This window comes from Schistocerca americana, chromosome X (assembly GCF_021461395.2).
Source record: "Schistocerca americana isolate TAMUIC-IGC-003095 chromosome X, iqSchAmer2.1, whole genome shotgun sequence".
Taxonomy (NCBI): Eukaryota; Metazoa; Arthropoda; class Insecta; order Orthoptera; family Acrididae; genus Schistocerca; species Schistocerca americana.
In genome coordinates this window covers 513,732,179-513,754,493 of record NC_060130.1, presented here as the reverse complement: position 1 = coordinate 513,754,493, position 22,315 = coordinate 513,732,179, and the positions used below count along the sequence as shown (strand labels likewise).

The following is a 22,315-nucleotide window of genomic DNA, read 5'->3' as shown; positions in this document are numbered from 1 at the left end:
TTGTGACTCAATGCACTATCTCTTTGCAGTCAGGTCAGTAATTTTGTCGTTGAAAAGGATAGTCATGTACAGATGTGAGAGAGAATGGCTGAAAGCAAATGAGAATAAGCATTAGTTTGTTCAGCCAATCACTTGACTGTGGCATACCTTTTTCCGATGACTTAGAATAAATGAGACAATTCTCGCTCACCTCCATAAAAGGACACTGCCCACTAACTCCGGAATTCCTTCTGCACCCTGAAGAGACATCATTGTTAACATGTCTGGTTGCTGCAGTTTTTTTTAATGAGACATACACAATCATAAAGTTATCCTATGATTGTACTACAGTGTCTCAAATTATATATATATATATTTTTCCCATGTGGAATGTTTCCCTCTATTATATATAAAAAAAAAACAAAGATGAGGTGACTTACCGAACGAAAGCGCTGGCAGGTCGATAGACACACAAACAAACACAAACATACACACAAAATTCAAGCTTTCGCAACAAACTGTTGCCTCATCAGGAAAGAGGGAAGGAGAGGGAAATACGGAAGGAAGTGGGTTTTAAGGGTGAGGGTAAGGAGTCATTCCAATCCCGGGAGCGGAAAGACTTACCTTAGGGGGAAAAAAGGACAGGTATACACTTGCGCACACGCACGCACACACACACACACACACACACACACACACACACACACACACACACACACACACACACATATCCATCCACACATACAGACACAAGCAGACATATTTAAAGACAAAGAGTTTGGGTAGAGACGTCAGTCGAGGCAGAAGTGTAGAGGCAAAGAAGTTGTTGAAAGACAGGTGAGGTATGAGTGGCGGCAACTTGAAATTAGCGGAGATTGAGGCCTGGAGGGTAACGAGAAGAGAGGATATACTGAAGGGCAAGTTCCCATCTCCGGAGTTCGGATAGGTTGGTGTTGGTGGGAAGTATCCAGATAACCCGGACGGTGTAACACTGTGCCAAGATGTGCTGGCTGTGCACCAAGGCATGTTTAGCCACAGGGTGATCCTCATTACCAACAAACACTGTCTGCCTGTGTCCATTCATGCAAATGGACAGTTTGTTGCTGGTCATTCCCACATAGAATGCATCACAGTGTAGGCAGGTCAGTTGGTAAATCACGTGGGTGCTTTCACACGTGGCTCTGCCTTTGATCTTGTACACCTTCCGGGTTACAGGACTGGAGTAGGTGGTGGTGGGAGGGTGCATGGGACAGGTTTTGCATCGGGGGCGGTTACAAGGATAGGAGCCAGAGGGTAGGGAAGGTGGTTTGGGGATTTCATAGGGATGAACTAACAGGTTACAAAGGTTAGGTGGACGGTGGAAAGACACTCTTGGCGGCTTGGGGAGGATTTCATGAAGGATGGATCTCATTTCAGGGCAGGATTTGAGGAAGTCGTATTCCTGCTGGAGAGCCACATTCAGAGTCTGGTCCAGTCCCGGAAAGTATCCTGTCACAAGTGGGGCACTTTTGTGGTTCTACTGTGGGGGATTCTGGGTTTGAGGGGATGAGGAAGTGGCTCTGGTTATTTGCTTCTGTACCAGGTCGGGAGGGTAGTTGCGGGATGCGAAAGCTGTTGTCAGGTTGTTGGTGTAATGATTCAGGGATTCCGGACTGGAGCAGATTCGTTTGCCACGAAGACCTAGGCTGTAGGGAAGGGACCGTTTGATGTGGAATGGGTGGCAGCTGTCATAATGGAGGTACTGTTGCTTGTTGGTGGGTCTGATGTGGACGGACGTGTGAAGTTGGCCATTGGACAGGTGGAGGTCAACGTCAAGGAAAGTGGCATGGGATTTGGAGTAGGACCAGGTGAATCTGATGGAACCAAAGGAGTTGAGGTTGGAGAGGAAATTCTGGAGTTCTTCTTCACTGTGAGTCCAGATCATGAAGATGTCATCAATAAATCTGTACCAAACTTTGGGTTGGCAGACTTGGGTAACCAAGAAGGCTTCCTCTAAGCGACCCACGAATAGGTTGGCGTACGAGGGGGCCATCCTGGTACCCATGGCTGTTCCCTTTAATTGTTGGTACCTCCTATTCCTCAAAATCACCCTCTCCAAACCTTCCAGGAATTTCTGACTTCCAGCCTTGCATCTCAATCCTTCTTAAAAAACCTTAATCCTACACCCAACATCACCACTGCTGAAGCCCAGGCTATCCGTGATCTGAAGGCTGACCGATCCATCGTCATTCTTCCGGCGGACAAGGGTTCCACGACCGTGGTGCTTGATCGTCGGGAGTATGTGGCTGAGGGACTGCGTCAGCTTTCAGACAACACCACATACAAAGTTTGCCAAGGTAACCCCATTCCCGATGTCCAGGCGAAGCTTCAAGAAATCCTCAGAACCTTAGGCCCCCTGCAAAACCTTTCACCTGACTCCATCAACCTCCTGACCCCACCGACACCCCGCACCCCTACCTTCTACCTTCTTCCTAAAATCCACAAACCCAATCATCCTGGCCGCCCCATTGTAGCTGGTTACCAAGCCCCCACAGAACGTATCTCTGCCTACGTAGATCAACACCTTCAACCCACTACACGCAGTCTCCCATCCTTCATCAAAGACACCAACCACTTCCTTGAACGCCTGGAATCCTTACCCAATCTGTTACCCCCGGAAACCATCCTTGTAACCATTGATGCCACGTCCTTATACACAAATATTCCGCACGTCCAGGGCCTCGCTGCGATGGAGCATTTCCTTTCACGCCGATCACCTGCCACCCTACCTAAAACCTCTTTCCTCATTACCTTAGCCAGCTTCATCCTGACCCACAACTTCTTCACTTTTGAAGGCCAGACATACCAACAATTAAAGGGAACAGCCATGGGTACCAGGATGGCCCCCTCGTACGCCAACCTATTCATGGGTCGCTTAGAGGAAGCCTTCTTGGTTACCCAAGTCTGCCAACCCAAAGTTTGGTATGGATTTATTGATGACATCTTCATGATCTGGACTCACAGTGAAGAAGAACTCCAGAATTTCCTCTCCAACCTCAACTCCTTTGGTTCCATCAGATTCACCTGGTCCTACTCCAAATCCCATGCCACTTTCCTTGACGTTGACCTCCACCTGTCCAATGGCCAACTTCACACGTCCGTCCACATCAGACCCACCAACAAGCAACAGTACCTCCATTATGACAGCTGCCACCCATTCCACATCAAACGGTCCCTTCCCTACAGCCTAGGTCTTCGTGGCAAACGAATCTGCTCCAGTCCGGAATCCCTGAATCATTACACCAACAACCTGACAACAGCTTTCGCATCCCGCAACTACCCTCCCGACCTGGTACAGAAGCAAATAACCAGAGCCACTTCCTCATCCCCTCAAACCCAGAATCCCCCACAGTAGAACCACAAAAGTGCCCCACTTGTGACAGGATACTTTCCGGGACTGGACCAGACTCTGAATGTGGCTCTCCAGCAGGGATACGACTTCCTCAAATCCTGCCCTGAAATGAGATCCATCCTTCATGAAATCCTCCCAAGCCGCCAAGAGTGTCTTTCCACCGTCCACCTAACCTTTGTAACCTGTTAGTTCATCCCTATGAAATCCCCAAACCACCTTCCCTACCCTCTGGCTCCTATCCTTGTAACCGCCCCCGATGCAAAACCTGTCCCATGCACCCTCCCACCACCACCTACTCCAGTCCTGTAACCCGGAAGGTGTACACGATCAAAGGCAGAGCCACGTGTGAAAGCACCCACGTGATTTACCAACTGACCTGCCTACACTGTGATGCATTCTATGTGGGAATGACCAGCAACAAACTGTCCATTTGCATGAATGGACACAGGCAGACAGTGTTTGTTGGTAATGAGGATCACCCTGTGGCTAAACATGCCTTGGTGCACAGCCAGCACATCTTGGCACAGTGTTACACCGTCCGGGTTATCTGGATACTTCCCACCAACACCAACCTATCCGAACTCCGGAGATGGGAACTTGCCCTTCGGTATATCCTCTCTTCTCGTTACCCTCCAGGCCTCAATCTCCGCTAATTTCAAGTTGCCGCCACTCATACCTCACCTGTCTTTCAACAACTTCTTTGCCTCTACACTTCTGTCTCGACTGACGTCTCTACCCAAACTCTTTGTCTTTAAATATGTCTGCTTGTGTCTGTATGTGTGGATGGATATATATATGTGTGTGTGTGTGTGTGTGTGTGTGTGTGTGTGTGTGTGTGTGTGTGTGTGTGTGTGTGTGTGTGCGCGAGTGTATACCTGTCCTTTTTTCCCCCTAAGGTAAGTCTTTCCGCTCCCGGGATTGGAATGACTCCTTACCCTCACCCTTAAAACCCACTTCCTTCCGTATTTCCCTCTCCTTTCCTCTTTCCTGATGAGGCAACAGTTTGTTGCGAAAGCTTGAATTTTGTGTGTATGTTTGTGTTTGTTTGTGTGTCTATCGACCTGCCAGCGCTTTCGTTCGGTAAGTCACCTCATCTTTGTTTTTTTTATATATATATATATATATATATATATATATATATATATATATATATATATATATAAAAATGGCTTTGCTGTTGTTGTTGTTTGCTGTATACCCATAAACTTAATTTTCTTGGCTTCCATCATGTCACTGAGCAGCTACTCATCCTCATTTTGTCCTCCCACAGGGTTATTATGTAACTTACTGATGTTGAAAAGTAACTAATTTAATGTGCCCTTCCTGTTGTTTAGCTGCACTTGTTGGATTGTAATTGCAGCAGATCTTTGTCATGGCCTTCCAAATCTTTCTACAGTAATTCCAACAGCAATTTCCAATTGCTTCCTTACTGCAGAATAGTAATTATGCTCCACAGACAAGACCAAGTCTCTAATCTGAATTTAGTGGTCAACCCAATATAAGAGACACTCAAACTCAAATGATTTCTACAGTTGCAGAATCGAAAACTTACCCCAGCTTTGGCAGACTGTTGTAAATAGTGAAGGAGAGTATATCATTATGACTAAAGCATCTATTATGTGTATCTGTTGTGTTTATGATTTAGTGGGTAGGATATGGAGGAATAAATCACACATAGTAATTCACTTTTCCTACAAATACTCAAAGGTCCTTAGCAGATTTAGACACAGGCATGTTCTGAACATGCCTCTACATATTCTCTGATGTGCTGAAGTCTCTCTTCTCTGGAGATATTGCCTAAACAAGTGACCTCTGGTTGAAATAATGTGCATTTGGGAAAATTACAGTTAAGGCAATTCTGTTTAAGTTCTTCAAAAACCAGACGTAGACTGTGCAAGTGCTGTTCTGTTCTGCAACCAATGACCAGGATATTATTGAGCTAATTCACAGAATATGGGATCCCAGCAATATTCTGTTTAAGAAACCTCTGGAATATGGCAGGGGCATTAGCCATGCCAAAACGCAAACAATTATATTGATGAAGTCCAAATGGCAAGTTGAAAACTAAAATCTTTATTGTCTCTTCATCAAGAAGCAACTGAAAATGTCCCTCTGCTAGATCAATTTTAGAATATTTACATCAAGGCAGTGCAGAAAGAATTTATCTGGATAAGGCTGGCATAAGAATCAGTGTCCACTTGGGCATTAATGGTTTGCTTAGTTCTCATCCGTAATGGTCAATGGAATTGGGGGAGCTTCGCAATGTCTTGGACTTGCTGTTGTCTTTAAGACAGTGTGGGATTTCCTCTAACCTGGCTTAAATGCATGGCTGAGAGCCTTTCAAACAAAGATGTTATGAATATTTACTTTAATTAATACCATAGTCAGAAGCAACAACATGAAAAAAATATTTCACTTTGTGTCATTTTCCAATGCAGAGAGGGGTGGGACAAACATGGTTTTTTGGAAGTACCTCTTGGGTTTCAGAAAAGTAGTGTATAAAAACTACAAGACACGCAGAAAACAGTCATATATTGGTGGATAGAGCATCCCTCTGGGTTTTTAACTCACATTACACGTGGTCACTACAGGCATCATTTGTGTGGTGGAAACATCAATAAGTGTGTGCAATTCATTGTCATGAATTGTCTGTGAAGATGTGACAGTAGCTTACTTTGCGTCTCTGTTAATTGGGTTGCTTATCTGCAGGCATGAACTAATTCAGTGAGAAATTACAGAGTGGAGCTGAGGGTTAACAATAAAATTCTAATACTGCACAACCTACAGATGAAACTATAATTGTAAGTTCTGCAAACCATTAGCAGGCTTCTCTTTACCAGTTGGACTTTAATACATAGTAATAACATACGGAAAATTCCCATTCATTGTAGAATGAATTTTTGATGGCACAACGTGCCATCATCATGATGCACATTCACTGGGTAAACCTACGAACAAATATTAATATATTTCATTATGGAAAAAAAAGAAAAAAAATGGTAGTAAAAGGATTAAACTTTTATGGATGCACACTCATAGATATTCTTTGGCGGTGACTATTCCCAGTAACTGGTGCAACCATAAAATTAATGGTATCTCCACTTAATTATTTCAATTTGCAATAGGTTACATTTTTTTACTCTGAGGGCTAGCTGCCACTTCCTGCACTAAGTGTTGTGCCTCTGCAGGTGCTCATGCATTTCATCAGAATTGCAACTTCCCAATACACAACAGTATTAATTGCATACAGCCACTCAGAGCTCCTAATGTTATCCACAGATCATTTACGTACATTGTGAACAGAAACAATCCAGTTACACTTTCTTGGAATATTCCCAAATCTATTTTCACACCCAACAATATCTTGCCATTAAGAACTGCATACTGAGTCTTAAATGGTTCAAATAGCTCTGAGCACTATGGGACTTAACATGTATGGTCATCAGTCTACTGAGTCTTACTTAACAGAAAGCCTTCAGTTGAGTCACAATGATTATCTGATACTTTGTTCACATTTATTTTGTGGACTAAGTGATGATTGATAGTGCAGAACTGTATTGAACAAGTCAATGAACAATGCATCAATCTGAGCAGCCCAATTTACTGCCCCCACAAGACGTCATGGATGAAAAGAGAAAGTCAAATTAAATATAACTGAAGCTTGTGGAATCAATGCTAATTTCTGTGGAGGCAATTCTCCATCTTCTGATAAACAAAATAAAGCTCATTCAATGGTACTGTGAGATACTTTCATAAGTGATATGTGTCTGACGTATCTTCTTCAAAATGGAAATACCTGTGCTGCTTCTCAGTCACTTGAAAGATCAAGTTGATCACTGTACAAACATGTTTTAAAAACCATCAACCAACAAAAAACTAAAAAAAATAGTTCAAAAATTGTGAAAATCTTCCCTGAATCAAATGCTGATACAGATCGTAATTGTACATGTCAACAAGGCTAAGCATTTCAAAAGAAAACAACTTGAAAGAAAATGGGATGGTCGTAACCTGACTCCAGAAGGATTTAAAGACTACTCTGAAACCACTGAAAACAAAGTGGAAAATTCAGCAGAAAGTACCAGAAAAATGGAATGCAACTAAAAACATAATTCTGTAACCCTTTGAAGATGAAACTGGAGAAGTAGAGAATGAAAAGAATAGGAAACGAAAAATTGCATCAGGTATTGATGAACATAGGAAATGGAAGAATGACCATTCTACATAATGAAAAAAGAACTGTATAGAAAGCTGAACAATGAATTAAGATTATCTGGTCAGGTTAGATAAGAATGTATGAAAACCCAGTGCGATGAGATTGGAGGACTGGAAAAGCAAGGTGTATTACAAGCAATGTATAGGGTAGTTAAGAACCTAAAAATCAAAGATCCAAGAAAAGTTAGTAAACGGGCCATACTAAATAAAATTGAAAAGATGACTAGGAAAAGAAAAGGAAGATGATATGTGTTTCTATCTGCATGTGGAGGTTAATCTCAGGATCTATTTCCGGGAGTCTGATACACTTTTCACTAATAGACTGGCTGGTTCACGGTGAAGGTTTGTGTGTGTAATTTATTACCTCTATGCCAGGTAAGTCACTTGACTGTAGATACTTAGTGCTATTCCTGTGAAGGCTTGGCTGGTTGCTCATGGACATGTGTGATGTTCATTGGGAAAAGACATTTCATAGGATGGACTGGTGTATCCTCAGGAATACCTTAAAATATGGTGGTGTGGACTTCAAGCACAAAAGATTTACAAAATAACTCCACACAATAAAGAAAGTGCTAATAAGGATTGGCAATGGGGAAATAGTTCAGGCATGCATTGGAAAAGGTGTTTCAGGTATGGGCGTTGTTTTTCAAAAATGCTTTTCAGTATTATGACAGGACACAAACAGAAAAATCAGTAGAAAAAGCAAGATTATAATAGCAGAAGGAGAAGGGGTACAGACAATTAAATATGCAGATCATCAGGCAGAATCAGAAGAAGAACTGCAGTTTATGATGGAGGGGATTGTAGAAGTGGGAAAAGAATATTGAATGGGGATAAATATTAAAAAGATCAAACTGATGAGACACAGCAGACATGATGATTCCATCAAATCATTATGGAAGAAAGTACTATGGATCAAGCAATCTCTTTTAGGTACTTAGGAAGTTTGGTGGCAGAAAATGGAAGCTCTGTGGAGAAAATAACAAGTAGAATTTCACAAAACTAAAAAATTGGAGCTTGAAAAGGATTGGAATTATAAATACACAGCTGGGTGGTGGCTGTGCTTTAGGTTTCAGGTCAACGACAGTGCTGTCATCAGTGCACAATGTTGTGCCAATATCACTTAAGGGAAACAAACATTAAAATTTTTCTTTAAAAAGACTGAGGAGGTATGTCATGTACAGAATTAGCCTGGATTTTTAATATATATTCAGTTGGATATCTTTGTTAGGGACAAAGTGTTATATAACTTGTCACAAAACACACACACACACACACACACACACACACACACACACACAAAAACCAGAAAAATAAAACATGGAGCTATGGAACACGAGAGTGTAAATTATACGAAAATGTAATAATAATAACATCTTCTACACCAAGCTCTTCATGGCACTCCTATTCTCACAATAAAAATGATTGTATGGCCCATGGACTGCTGTGGAATACCCACTTAGCAGTAGTTGTGACAGTAAATTGTGGAAGGAAGGATGGAAGACTAGAGTTTAACATCCCATCAAGTACAAAATCATCAGAAGTGAAGCACATGCTTGGCTTGGGGAGGTAACTTCTCTGTATCCTTTTCCCATCCTTGAATTTGTGTTAAGCAGTTTAGGAAAACAACAAAAAACTTAATGAGGATGGTCAGATCAGGATTTGAACCACAACCCTTCCAGAAAAGCTGTGAACCAATATGATGTCCAGACAGTGATCACCATCAAGAATCCCTAAGCATAAAGGGCATGTCAACCTGCTTACTTTACAGTCATTGTTTAACTGCAAATTGATGAAGGTTTCATTACACTGTCAAAAAACAAAACCAGTCCATCTTGCCTTCAAAATCACATAATTTTTTTAAAATCATTTAAATGCAAAAGCATGGTGCAATACAAAGCCTAGGAAGTCTACAGAATGTGTAGGATTAAGGGTGGTCTCTTTATGTTGCAATTTAGGCACACTAAAAATATATTTAAAATGCAGACATACTGGTATTTTTTTATAAAATCTAAGACCTGCAGTCTTTGCCCATTCTTCTAGTGTTTTACTTGTTAGCTCAAAGTGACAATCAACTGTTGTGAGGCAAGAAGGGAAATAAATTTCTAAATCATTCACAAATAATAATGACTGAACTAGGTTTGCAAGAAGCTCCATGATAATAGGAAAAGCAACCAACATGTTACTTAAAATGCTGCCTTGTGGTACTCCATTCTTCTGAGTAAAATGGTCTGAGAACACAGCTTCAGCTTTGTGTAGCAGAAATGTTTATTGTGGTCTTCTCCTTTTAAATGATCATTTAAACATACTCATATAAATTTTCTGTGGAATGTTTGTTCACTGCTAAAGTCCCATAATTTGAGCATTATACTGGTTCTAGCTTTTGTATTATATCTCATGTTAGAAGTAAATCCAGGCGTATTGAACCCTACATGTTGTCAGAACAGTAGGATATTCTCAGCCTTGAAAAAGGCTGTGACACCACTTTCTTTAAAGATTATTTTGCCTGACACACGAATGAGACCTTCACAAATCATTTCTCAATTCGTATGTGGTGGACACCTTTGTCCTCACAATAAATGGATCTGTAACATCCTCGAGTCTAAGTGATCTTTTGCTCCTTTCTAACTTTCCTAAGCATAATCCTCTGTCATGCCTGAGGAAGAACAAATGTGTCTATTGGCCATACTGAAATTTCACCTCCTGAAGATGTGTACTTGTCAACAATTTTGTCCTTGTAATCTGTCCGCCCCTGGTAGCTGAGTGGTTAGCGTGACGGAATGTCATACCTGACAACCCAGGTGCGATTCCCAGCTGGTTTTGAGATTTTCTCCGCTCAGGGCCTGGGTGTTGTGTCATCCTTATCATAATCATTTCAACCCCATCAACACACAAGTCGCCGAAGTGTGTCAACTCGAAAGACTTTCACCAGGCAAATGGTCTATCCAACAGGAGGCTCTAGCCACACGGTATTTCCATTTCTTTTCTTTGTAATCTTGTAATTTTCTCAAGAGAGAGAGAGAGAGAGAGAGAGAGAGAGAGAGAGAGAGAGAGAGAGAGAGAGAGAGATCGAGATCACGCAGGGAATTTTTAGCATTAAACAGTCTACTTCACAATTACGATATTAAAACACTAGAAGCAGGAAGGAATGTCACAGAGAAGTACCGAGCAATATGCTACATAGACAGTTATGTTTCATAAACCTAAAATAATTTTCAATGCACTGTCTGCAAAAATAATAACATGAAAATGTCAGGTTTATTTAAGAAATAGTAGAGGTATTTAGAACAAAAGAGTGCTCTTAAAGCTACAGAGTGCTACCTCCCTGTTCCTAACTGTACAACTGAAGGACGTGTGTGCCATAGATAGGGTTGATTCCAGCTCACTACAGTTAGATTCAGAACAGCTCTCTTATAAAAGTCATAAGGAACTAAACGTTTATGTGATGTTGCATAAGTGCTCCAGCATTGTCTAGGCTATCTCCCTGGGAGCAGTAGTGAGAGTGTCATTCCTTAGTGTAGCACTGATGGTATGAATTTTCCCTACACCAAAGCACTTTCAAGTAACTCCCATACACCTGCGAATGGTACAAGCATGACATATGTTCTCAAGCCTTACATCATCTCATATTACCTTCTTCAAAAAACAGTGACTTGTTTCTCATAACAGGCAAGGCTTTAAGGTATTTAGAAGTAAATAATCCTTTTAAAGTTGCAGAGTGCTACTTCACAGTTCCTAACTGTACAACTGCAACTGTCATTCAACAAAGAGACACAGTGACTTATCAAGTAATCTGAAGTTAGGCAAATGGTTTCTGCAACAGTAATGTGAATCATTATAATGATATGGAAACAGATGATCACTTGAGTATAAATAATTAATGTAACTGTAATACCTCTCATCCAACTGGGTCAAGAAGGGTTAAACACATGATCATTTCATTATAATACAATGCTATGCTCGCAGCTATACTCTGTATACATTCACCAGTGATAATGAGACATACAGAAGTTTGGGTTGGTCTGGGAGGGACACTTGGATAGCCTAAAAGTTAAGGCAACTGCTTGCGATAAGTGGGAAATCCAGGTTTGAGTCCTGGTCTGGCAAAAATTTTCACTCGTCACCAATAGGTAGTACATCTGTACCTAACACAGCAGAAGTCAAGAAAAGTTATTAGCATTCAGTGAATTTATTCTGAAGTAGTATCAGACAGTTGCCTATCATCAACAATGTCTATTCATCCAGACAGGCAAGTAAATATTCCATACTGAGGCAGGCCTAAGATGATAAAATCATAGGTCTCAATTCCTCTTAGTCTCATTGTCACTGGTGTGGGAATACAGAATATAACTGCGAGCATTCAGTGTTGAATGTAGGAGACTATGGTATAGGGATGTATACAGTTTGACATATGGAAGTTTGAGTTGGTCCGAGAGGCGTGCACAGATAGCCTAATGGTTAAAGAGACCACTCGCGGTAAGTGGGAGATCTGGGTTTGAGTCCTGGCCCCTCACAAATTTTCATGTATCACCAGTAGGTAGTACATCTATACCTAACATAGCTGAAGCCAAGTTATTTGCTTTCAGTAAATTTATTTTGAAGTAGTAAACAATTTTCTTACAAGTATCACTGACTGATTTTCTGTGAATGGTCTTGCCCTCAGTTCCACACACCTAGAGGTACTACACCGATGATAAGTGCAACACATGGTGCGAAAATAGTAGACAGGGTGGAAAGTTCAAAATTCTTAGGTGTCCACACTGATGAGAATTTAAACTGGAAAAAGCACATTTTGGAACTTCTAAAGCAACTTACAAGGTGCTATCCAAAATTTTCGGGACTTGTTCTGCCATCTGTTGAAATCCTTACATTTGGATGAAGGGCCACCATCACCCTCAAAGTAGTTCCCATCTGCACATACTCACTGGTCCAAGCACTTCTGCCACTGGTCAAATGTTTTCTGGAAGTCCTGTTCTTTGAAGTTGTTTATCACCACCAGTGATGCTTCTTGAATCCTCTCTAGAGTGTTGAACCGACGCCCTTTCAACTTAAATTTCAGTTTTGGGAATACCGCGAAGTCGCAAGGTGCCAAATCTGGCGAGTACGGTGGGTGGGGTACAAGTGTCATGTTGTTTTGTGTCAAAAAGGTCCTGGTGAACAAAGATGTGTGGCAGGGCGCATTGTCGTGATGCAGGAGCCAGTTCCCTTGATGCCAAAGTTCGGGCCATCATTGCTGCAAGTTTTCATGGAGTCATCGCAAAACATCACAGTAGTATGTGGAATTCACTGTTCGGTTTGGTGGGACGAATTCTTTGTGCACAATTCCCTTGGTATCAAAGAAAACGATGATCATGCTCTTCACTTTGCTCTTCACCTGTCTTGCTTTTTTGGGTCTTGGAGAGCCTGGGCACTTCCACTGGGACGATCGTTGCTTTGTCTCTGGGTCATAACTGTAAATCCAGCTCTCATCTCTGTAGCACTTTTCCCAAGATTCGCACAGAATTTGATACACAGGCGCTGTTCTGTTTGCAGATCCATCGTAAAATCGCCACACACCAAACACAGAGTATTACGGAAATTACTGTTGACATACAACACATCCTCCCAGCTGACTGCCACTCCACACACTGACTCATCAGATATGCAGCTCTTGCCACCTGGCAGTACAAAGATCTACTACTCCTACTTTCCAGATGGCAGCAGCAGTCCTTAAAATTTTGGATTCCACCTTTTAGTTCAGCCATATTTGCACTCAGAATCACTGAAAATCGTGGGGAGAGCTAAATCTGTAAGTTGACATATTTTGCATATTTTCATTCAATAATGTCATATTGAAAAATGTTCTGGAGTAACTCATATTTAAGAAAGTAAATCTTCATTGCTCAAAAACATGCTGTAAGAATAATATGTGGTTCTCACCCATAATCATCTTGTAGACATCTGTGTAAGGAGTTGTGCATTCTGATTACTGCTTCACAGTATATTTATTCCCTCATGAAATTTATTGTAAATAATCCACTACAATTCAAAAAGAGCAATGATGTACATGATTACAATGCCAGAAGGAAAAATGATTTTCATTACTCCACATTAAGGTTTTATTTAGCACAAAAGGGGTACAAACTGCTGCAACTAAAAATTTTGATCACTTTCCGAGTGATATAAAATGTCTGACAAACAGCAGAGTAAAACTTGAAAACAAACTAAAAAGTTTCTCCTTGACAACTCGTCTTGTTCCATAGAATAATTTCTGTTATTCTAATGTATAATAGGTGGTGCACAGAAATTGCTAACTCACATCTGTACAAAACAAAAAAGAAAACAGCCCATAAAATGTTTAGCATGTAGCCACGTTTACAAATTAATTTGCGATGTGAATGTAAAATGACTCATTCCGCGCTATTACAATTTATCATGCAACATGATCCATGGAACATGAAACTAACAAACTGAATCATCATAATGTGGACATTCCTGTCCGGCATACAAGGGAAAACGGTCTGGGCACCTTGGAAACAAAGTGTATCGCCGTGAACAATGCATGGTACTGCCGTGGGTCTGCAGAGCAGTCTGGTGGGCTGTCACTGAATGGAACTTGTGGAACACTTTAGAGTCTGTTAAATAAATCCACTGCACTCTGTTGCTACAGCTCTGGGCAGCATGAGAAATGTCAAAGTGTGCTGAAAAAGTTTGTTGCACTGTGTGCAATATTCCAACAGCACTAGGAATTTGCAGCACATCAGCTTGGCAGGAGTTTGACTGTCTTAAAGGTTCTGACCAAACCTCCTTATGTAGGACTAAGTGACTCACATTACTTCACATGTTAAACTTTTTGTGTATGATTTACTCCCCCCCCCCCCCCCCCCCCTCTCTCTCTCACACACACACACACACACACACACACACACACATATGTGAAGAACTGAATTTTTGACTCAACCCATGCAAATCCACAATAAAAGAAGCATAATTTATAGCATCTGATGTATGGGGTTGTAAGAATTCCAGCTGTGCCACTACCACATGTATTTTGTTGAAAAATTGATCAGATGGTAAAGGGAATAGGTCAGACAACATTAACCTGGATGTATCAGATAATGGGGTTAACTTTTGAACCAGGAATATAACTGTGGATTTACAGACAACAGAAAGTCCCATGAACAATCTGGCCATTTGATATCACTTGCCAGATAGTGCAACATGAGACGTTTCTGATATACTTCTCAGTTTTTCTGAGACTGGTTAAATGACTGAAATGACAAGAGGGCTGGTAGTACCTGTGACTTCTGCAGCATTGAACTAGTTAAATATTTGACCCAATTCCTGATGCTGGTTTAATTGTTCCTGTCAAAGCTCAAAGAATTTTGCATCCATGGTAGCAATTGGTGTTCCAAACTGGAACCACCTCATTGCCTGTGTTATTACCTTCACTTTAAGACCAACAACATTTATTGAATGCAAATGAACTTCTGTAACAACAGATTAAAATTGTCCATTAGTCTATGGAAACAAGCAAAAATAGTTCTTGATAGGAATTAATGTAAGTCATAGTTCCAGATAAAAATTCATATGCAATAGTGATTGTACTGGATGTAAGCCTCAGCACTACTAGCTCTTTAGTTCAGTTGTAGAGACTAAGTCACATAATATCAGCTGGAAGAGTGTCTGCTGCCATGCGGCTTATGTTTGCCCAACACAGAAGTTCATGTGACAGGCTTGAGATAACACCAAGTTTCTTGCTGCAGACGCTCTCACTGTATGTTGGCTATGTGAAACGTATTGATATATCTGTGTCTTCTGTTTGCTTGTTTGGCAAGTTTAGTAAAATAAGCAACAGTGCCAGTGTTTTCCATATTTTTACTTCTGTATCCTGATCTTTTATGACTTTTATGTTGCAGGAACTGGACCGTGGTTCAGTATATATAATGCAGAGACCTCAGAATGTTTATTAAATTGTTCAGTCTTCCATGGACAGAGGATTCACGGTATAGCTCCACAGTCAGATGAAAGAATTGCTATTTTTGGTGGAAGACAAGTTGTTTTTCTTCACTTAAACCTGAATTTTAAAGAGTGAGTACTCTAATAGGATTTTAGTGGATTTGTATGCATATATATTTCAGCCATATTTGTATTATTACTGTTATTGCAATTTCTATCCAAATTAATAATGGGGAAATTAATGGTGGGGTTCACCATTATAATTAAGGTGTTGATCAATTGTAAGCACATAAAAAAGACTGAAACATGATTAATTTTGCTTGGAGGCTACATCTGGAGCGTGCATTCTGGATTGCAAAAGCCAGGTGAGCATGCCTCTAATGGGTGTCCAGCAGCATGCAAAGGTGGCATGGCATGACAGGGCAGAGCAGTGAGGCTAGGAGCCTGCATGTCCTCCTGTCAGATTTGAATGCTCTGGACATGATGTCAGTTCCACCCGGAGGTGTGCACAAAGGGTAGATTTATATTGTTCACATTTGCACATGTGCAGGGCAAGCAATTATAGATACAGAAAAGCACAATATGTCATGTTAAAGAGGTAGTGAAGATGATTCTGTTGATATGCAGATACACACTCGAGATAATGGGTGTGGAAAAATATAGTGCTGAGAAGATTTGTTTAACTGAAATCCAATAAATAATTAATATCATTTACTATCAATTTCTATCACTTATCAATGCACATTGACTGCACTAGTCACATGTTTCATAGTGTAATTAATTAACCTGTGAGAGGCATTTCAACTGAACTTTTAATTAAAATTGGCATGTCATTTTATCCAAGACAGCTACAGTAATAGCATGACACTGTATGTTGCCAGATGAGATTACACATCACCTATGACATTTAGTTTGTAAGATTTACATTTTTGTCATTTTTAATTGTTTATAAATCAACTAAGTTTTGTCCATAATTCAAAATTATTAGAGTTTTGTTAATTCTGATTGCAGCAGTGGAAAGAGTAGGCAAATTCTTGTTAGACAGAGGTGCCTTACACATTTGTATTTATTTATATATACTGGATTAGTGAAGGTATAGAGATCATAAACTGTTTTGATGACTGCTGCTAAGATTTGCAATTTTGTAAAAATTAATTTGTGGGCAAACTACTGCTCATAGAATTAAGTGTAAGATTCCAGTTTTGTTTAGATTTTTAGCATACATCTAATTGCACACACAGATTTTCAATTACATTTGTATATAAAATGTTGTAAGAGAGTCTGGTGATAGCATGAAGTCATTAAGTGATGCAGAGGCTTGGATTTTCCAGGGAGGGGTGCACTGAGGACCTAAGAGGGTGGTGGTACTCTTTCTTATTGGTCGGGACAAACTGGCAGACGCAAGACCTATGCTAGTTTCAGCAGTGATGTGGCCACACGCTTTACAGCGATACCAATTGTTGCATCATCAGTCGTGACTCTTTGAAATATTTTGTATCAGTTCAGTGGGACCTTAGAGATATTCTGCAGTGCACAGAACTTTTTTTTTATTTCTGCCGGTTGTTCATCAGGACTTGTATTTTTGTGAATTAAGACAATTTGCCTTTTAGTTATTCGCACTGAGTCTGATTTTTGACTTAGTTTGCCAGTGGAGACTTTTGATTATTCTTGTCATGTATTGGCACTTACTGTTATTGCACTGTGTGTCAGTTAGACTACCATTTATTTATGTTGATGTGGAGTTTGACCTCAATTAATTTTAGCTGTGTGTTTTGTCTGTCTTCTACAGCTATTTTATTTCTACAGTATTTTTCCCCACATCTATTTGGAGGCTTGAGCTAAGCTTAAGTTCACTTAAATATGTAGAGTTTATCACCAGCCTGTGAAATTTTTTGTGATATTAAGAATAATAAACTTTATTTGGTAAACATAATTGATGTGCACACATATATACAAGTGTGGCTACATTGTCATGGCCTGATACTGCTAAAATGACTTTGTAAACCTGACAGCACAAAAACTTACGGTGGAAAATTGCAGCCACAGTCAAAGGCTGCTACAGCACTGCTATGAATGAAATGCGACATACAATTTTGTGGATTGCATCAAGATCACATGGAAAAGGAATTATTAAAAGGAATTATTACTTGGAATATGACACCAAAATTTCCCCATTTGTTTTCTGTACCTTTTCCAAGAAGACACAAAAGCTTTTCTGCAAATAAAATATGCTATTATTAACTATAGGTACAAATATTACAGATATATACACATGTCTTATGTGGTGTTAGATCGTGTTTGCTTTGTGTCAGTAAGGCATACCTCCCTCAATTGCCCTCCTTTACTTTTCTGACTAGTATTGTACACTCTGTCATGGGATTTGCTCCTGTGTCTGAGTTGTGGAACTGGATTTGTGATTTACTGTCAGAAAGGTTACAGCTCACAGCAATTGGTATAAGTCCTCTGGTGAAACAGAAGTGATATCTGGAGTCCACCAAAGAAGTATTACAGGCTCTCTACTGTCCTTGATCCATGTGAACGACTTAGGAGACAACCTGAGCAGCCCTCTTAGATTGTTTGCATCTAATGCTGTCATTAACTATCAAGTAAAGTCTTCAGAAGTTAAAAACAAATTGCAAAATGATTTAGACAAGATATCTACGTAGTGTGAAAAGTGGCAACTGACACCTAAACAATAAAAAGTGTGAAATACTGAACATAAGTATTAAAAAATCTGTTAAGTTCAGTTATGTGATACATTTTATAAATTTAAAGCTTGTAGGTTCAATTATGTATCCAAAGATTTCAATTACAAACACCTTAAACTGGTGCCATCACATAGAGGGTATTGTGGGGAAAGCAAACCAAAGAGTTCATTTTGTTGGCAGAACACTTGTAAGATGCAGAAAATCTACTGAAGAGGCTGCATACACTATGCCTGTCCATCGTCTTCTGAAGTACTGCTGTGCAGTATGGTATCCTTACCAGATAGAACAGATGGAGCATATCCATAAAGTTTGAAGAAGGGCAGCTCATTTTTATTATTGCATAATAAGGTATAAAATGTCACAGGTATGATATCTAAGATCAGCTGGCAATCATTAAAACAAAGGAGTGACAAGATCTTTACATGAAATGTCAATCACCAACTTTCTCCTCCGAACACAAAAGTATTTTGTTCATTCTCACCTATGTAGACAGAAATGACCACATTAATAAAATACACTGAAGAGACAAAGAAACTGGTACTCCTGCCTAATATCATGTAGGGTCCCTGTGAGCATGCAGAAGTGCCGCAACACAACATGGCATGGACTCAGCTAATGTCTGAAGTAATGTTGGAGGGAATCGACACCATGAATCCTGCAGGGCCATAAATCCATAAGAGTACGAGGAGGTGGAGATCTCTTCTGAACAGCACGTTGCAAGGCATCACAGATATCCTCAATAATGTTCGTGCCTGGGGAATTTGGTGGCCAGTGGAAGTTTTTAAACTCAGGAGAGTGTTCCTGGAGTCACTCTGTAGCAATTCTGGACATGGGGGGTGTCACATTGTCCTGCTGGAATTGCCCAAGTCTGTCAGAATGCACAGTGGACATGAATGGATGCAGGTGATCCAGACAGGATGCTTACATACATGTCACCTGTCAGAGTCATATCTAAATGTATTAGGGGTCCAATATCACTCTAACTGCACATGCCCCACACCATTACAGAGCCCCCACTGGCTTGAACAATCCCCTGCTGTCATGCAGGTTCCATAGATTCATGAGGTTGTCTCCATACCCGTACACGTCCATCCACTTGATACAATTTGAAATGAGGCTTGTCTGACCAGGCAACATTTTTGCAGTCATCAACAGTCTCCAGTTTTGATGTTGATGGGCCCAGGGGAGGCGTAAAGCTTTATGTCAGTACACGAGTGGGCATTCGGCTGTGAAAGCCAGTATTGATGATCTTCCACTGAATGGCTCGCATGCTGACACTTGTTGATGGCCCAGCATTGAAATCTGTAGCTGATTCGTATTTAAGGACATTATATTTAAATGAAAACCTAGTTAATAAAAGCAAAGATTAACATAGCAACTTTGCAGAATGCACACCAAGTTTGAGCCATATTGGTCTATTCCTTTGTGTTTGGCATTCGTGTGAATCAAGGAAGTCGATTGTCAAAAAATGGACGAAGAAGAAATTCGTGTGGTGATTAAACATTACTTTATGTAAGGCAAGACACCTCAGGAGACTAAAGAGAAGCTTGTTAAACATTATGGTGACTCTGCACCTTTGATTAGAACAGTCTATAAGTGGTTTTAAAATTTTCGGAGTGGCCATGTGGGCACAAGTGATGCTGAACGTTCTGGACGCCCTGTGGAGGTTACGACTCCAGAAATCATTGATAAAATCCATGATATGGTGGTGGATGACAGAAGAGGTAAAGTGCGTGAGATTGCTAGTGCTGTGGGCATCTTGAATGAACAGGTACATAATATTTTGCATAATCATTTGGACATGACAAAGCTATCCACAAGATGGGTTCCACGATTGCTCACGTTTGACCAGAAACGGAATCGTGTGAAGTGTTGCAAGGATGGTTTGCAGCTGTTCAGGAAGAATCTGCAGGACTTTAAGTGTCATTTTGTCACTGTGGATGAAACATGGATACATTACTATACATTACTATACTCCCAAGATCAAACAACAATCTAAACAATGGGTTACCAAGGGAGAAGCTGCGCCAAAAAAGGTGAAGACCAGTCCTTCAGCTGGAAAGGTTATGGTGACTGTCTTTTGGGATTTGCAAGGGATAATCCTCATTGACTATCTGGAAAGGGGTAAAACTATTACAGGTGCATATTATTCATCGTTATTGGACCGTTTGAAAACCAAGCTGCAAGAAAAACGCGTGATTGGGCCGCAGAAAAGTCCTTTTCCATCACAACAATACTCCAGCACACACCTCAGCAGTTGTGGTTGCAAAATTAATGGAAATAGGATTCAAACTCATTTCACAATCCCCCCCTATTCTCCAGACTTGGCTCCCTTGGACTACTGTTTGTTCCACAATTTGAAGAAATGGCTGGCGGGACAAAGATTTTTATTCAAATGAGGAGGTGATTGCAGCAACTAATAGCTATTTTGCAGACTTGGACAGTTCCTATTATTAGGAAGGGATCAACAAATTAGAACAGTGTTGGATGAAGTGTATAAGTCTAAAAGGAGACTATGTCAAAAAATAAAAAAGGGTTTACCCCAAACACGTTAGTAGTTTTTGTTTTTGCATGGACTTTTCAAATGCCTCTTGTACATACATATTGGTTGTTTATATGCAGCAAAATATATAACTGTGTTGATGTATGCAAACACATTGTTAAAACTTTTTAAAAGAGTAAACTGCCATTTGACTGTGTGTTACTGTATTTATCTTTTGTACTGTCTAGAGTTTGGCTTTTATTCCATTCTCAAGTACAGTGCTAAATGTTGTTAGACAATTATTATGCCATGTCTGTTAAGGCAGTTTAAAGCAGTTTAAATCTGTAGGTTTAGACTGCTTTAGACTGTCTTAACAGATGATTGTCATTAGACCACTGCATGATCTCTATTTTCTGTAGTTTTCTCATAATGATCATTTTGCAAGATGTATGTGGAAGGAAGTGATATGTTGCTTGATTCTTCCTGAAACATACACTCTCGGTTTAGTATCCCCACTAGTGGTCATCACAATGAAGGCAGATGAGTTGGCATAGGTAGTGCAGTGGGACGGTGCAGAAACCTGCCATGTGCTTGTGATGTGTAGCATGGGCAGACACATTGGTGGAGGTATTTACCTGTCGGTGGTAGTAGGCCAGTTGAGCCAGTAGTTACCCAGAGCTCAATGACTGCGGGCCTCGCATTGCACTCCGTACTTTCAGTTGTTGCTGAGTGCTTAGCCATTAGCCGTCCACACCAGCCACATGCTGTTTTGCTCTCATGCCTGTCTCTATGTGGGTTCAGACTCTTTGTTTCCCATAGACTGACTCACATGGTGAGTTTGTTTTCTTCTCATGGGATACTGTTCCCCAGCTACTATTGGGTAACCATCGGTCTGTGAAGTATTCACGTTGAATGTTTTGTATAGTGACATTGTCACACCTGTGCATATACTAAACTTGGGATTTCAACAGTATACCTCTCCATGATGCTCTGCACTACTGATGTAGAGTCTGCCATTGGAGTCTGTTGAGAAAAATTCACTGGACTCACAACATTGTTTGCTTTTATAATGGTTGTAAGTGTAATGTAGGTTTTGGATAAAGGCTAAGGTTTTCTTCTGATTGGTACATGATCTTGAAGTTAGCAGCCACAAAATAGTGGTTACATGATTTCTAACCAGTACTTTTCTTTTATCTGGCCTGTGTCATTTGACTGCTGTATTAGATGCAATATTATGTTTGCTAGACACACCATTCTGTATCTGAAAAAGCTGAACAATACCTACAAAACAGCCAACATTAAATTATTGGCCTGTACACATCACATTAATACTAGGTGCTTACGTAATAGCTTTCATTTTTACTTTTATGAGATAGCTTTATTTGTCTAAAATGCACAAGGGCCTATTCTTATTTTCTTGTTTTCATCCATTCTTTGTAGTTTGTGTTTAAGTAATGTGGCTTTGCATCTTCTTCAGCCGTGCAGGGTAGCCGCGCGGTCTAGGGCGCCTTGTCACGGTCCGTGTGGCTCCCCCTCATCGGAGGTTCGAGTCCTTCCTCGGGCAGGGGTGTGCGTGTTGTCCATAGCATAAGTTAGTTTAGGTTA

General features: G+C 40.4%; 1 protein-coding gene across 1 annotated transcript in view; it reads left to right on the top strand.

The window, feature by feature from the left end:
* LOC124555345 (WD repeat-containing protein 6) overlaps positions 1-22,315 on the top strand; it is a 292,678-nt gene that overhangs the window by 60,840 nt on the left and 209,523 nt on the right. Inside the window, exon 3 of the mRNA XM_047129225.1 lies at positions 15,481-15,652. Within this exon, the coding sequence (XP_046985181.1) occupies positions 15,481-15,652 (172 nt within the window). The remainder of the gene's footprint in view (positions 1-15,480; positions 15,653-22,315) is intronic.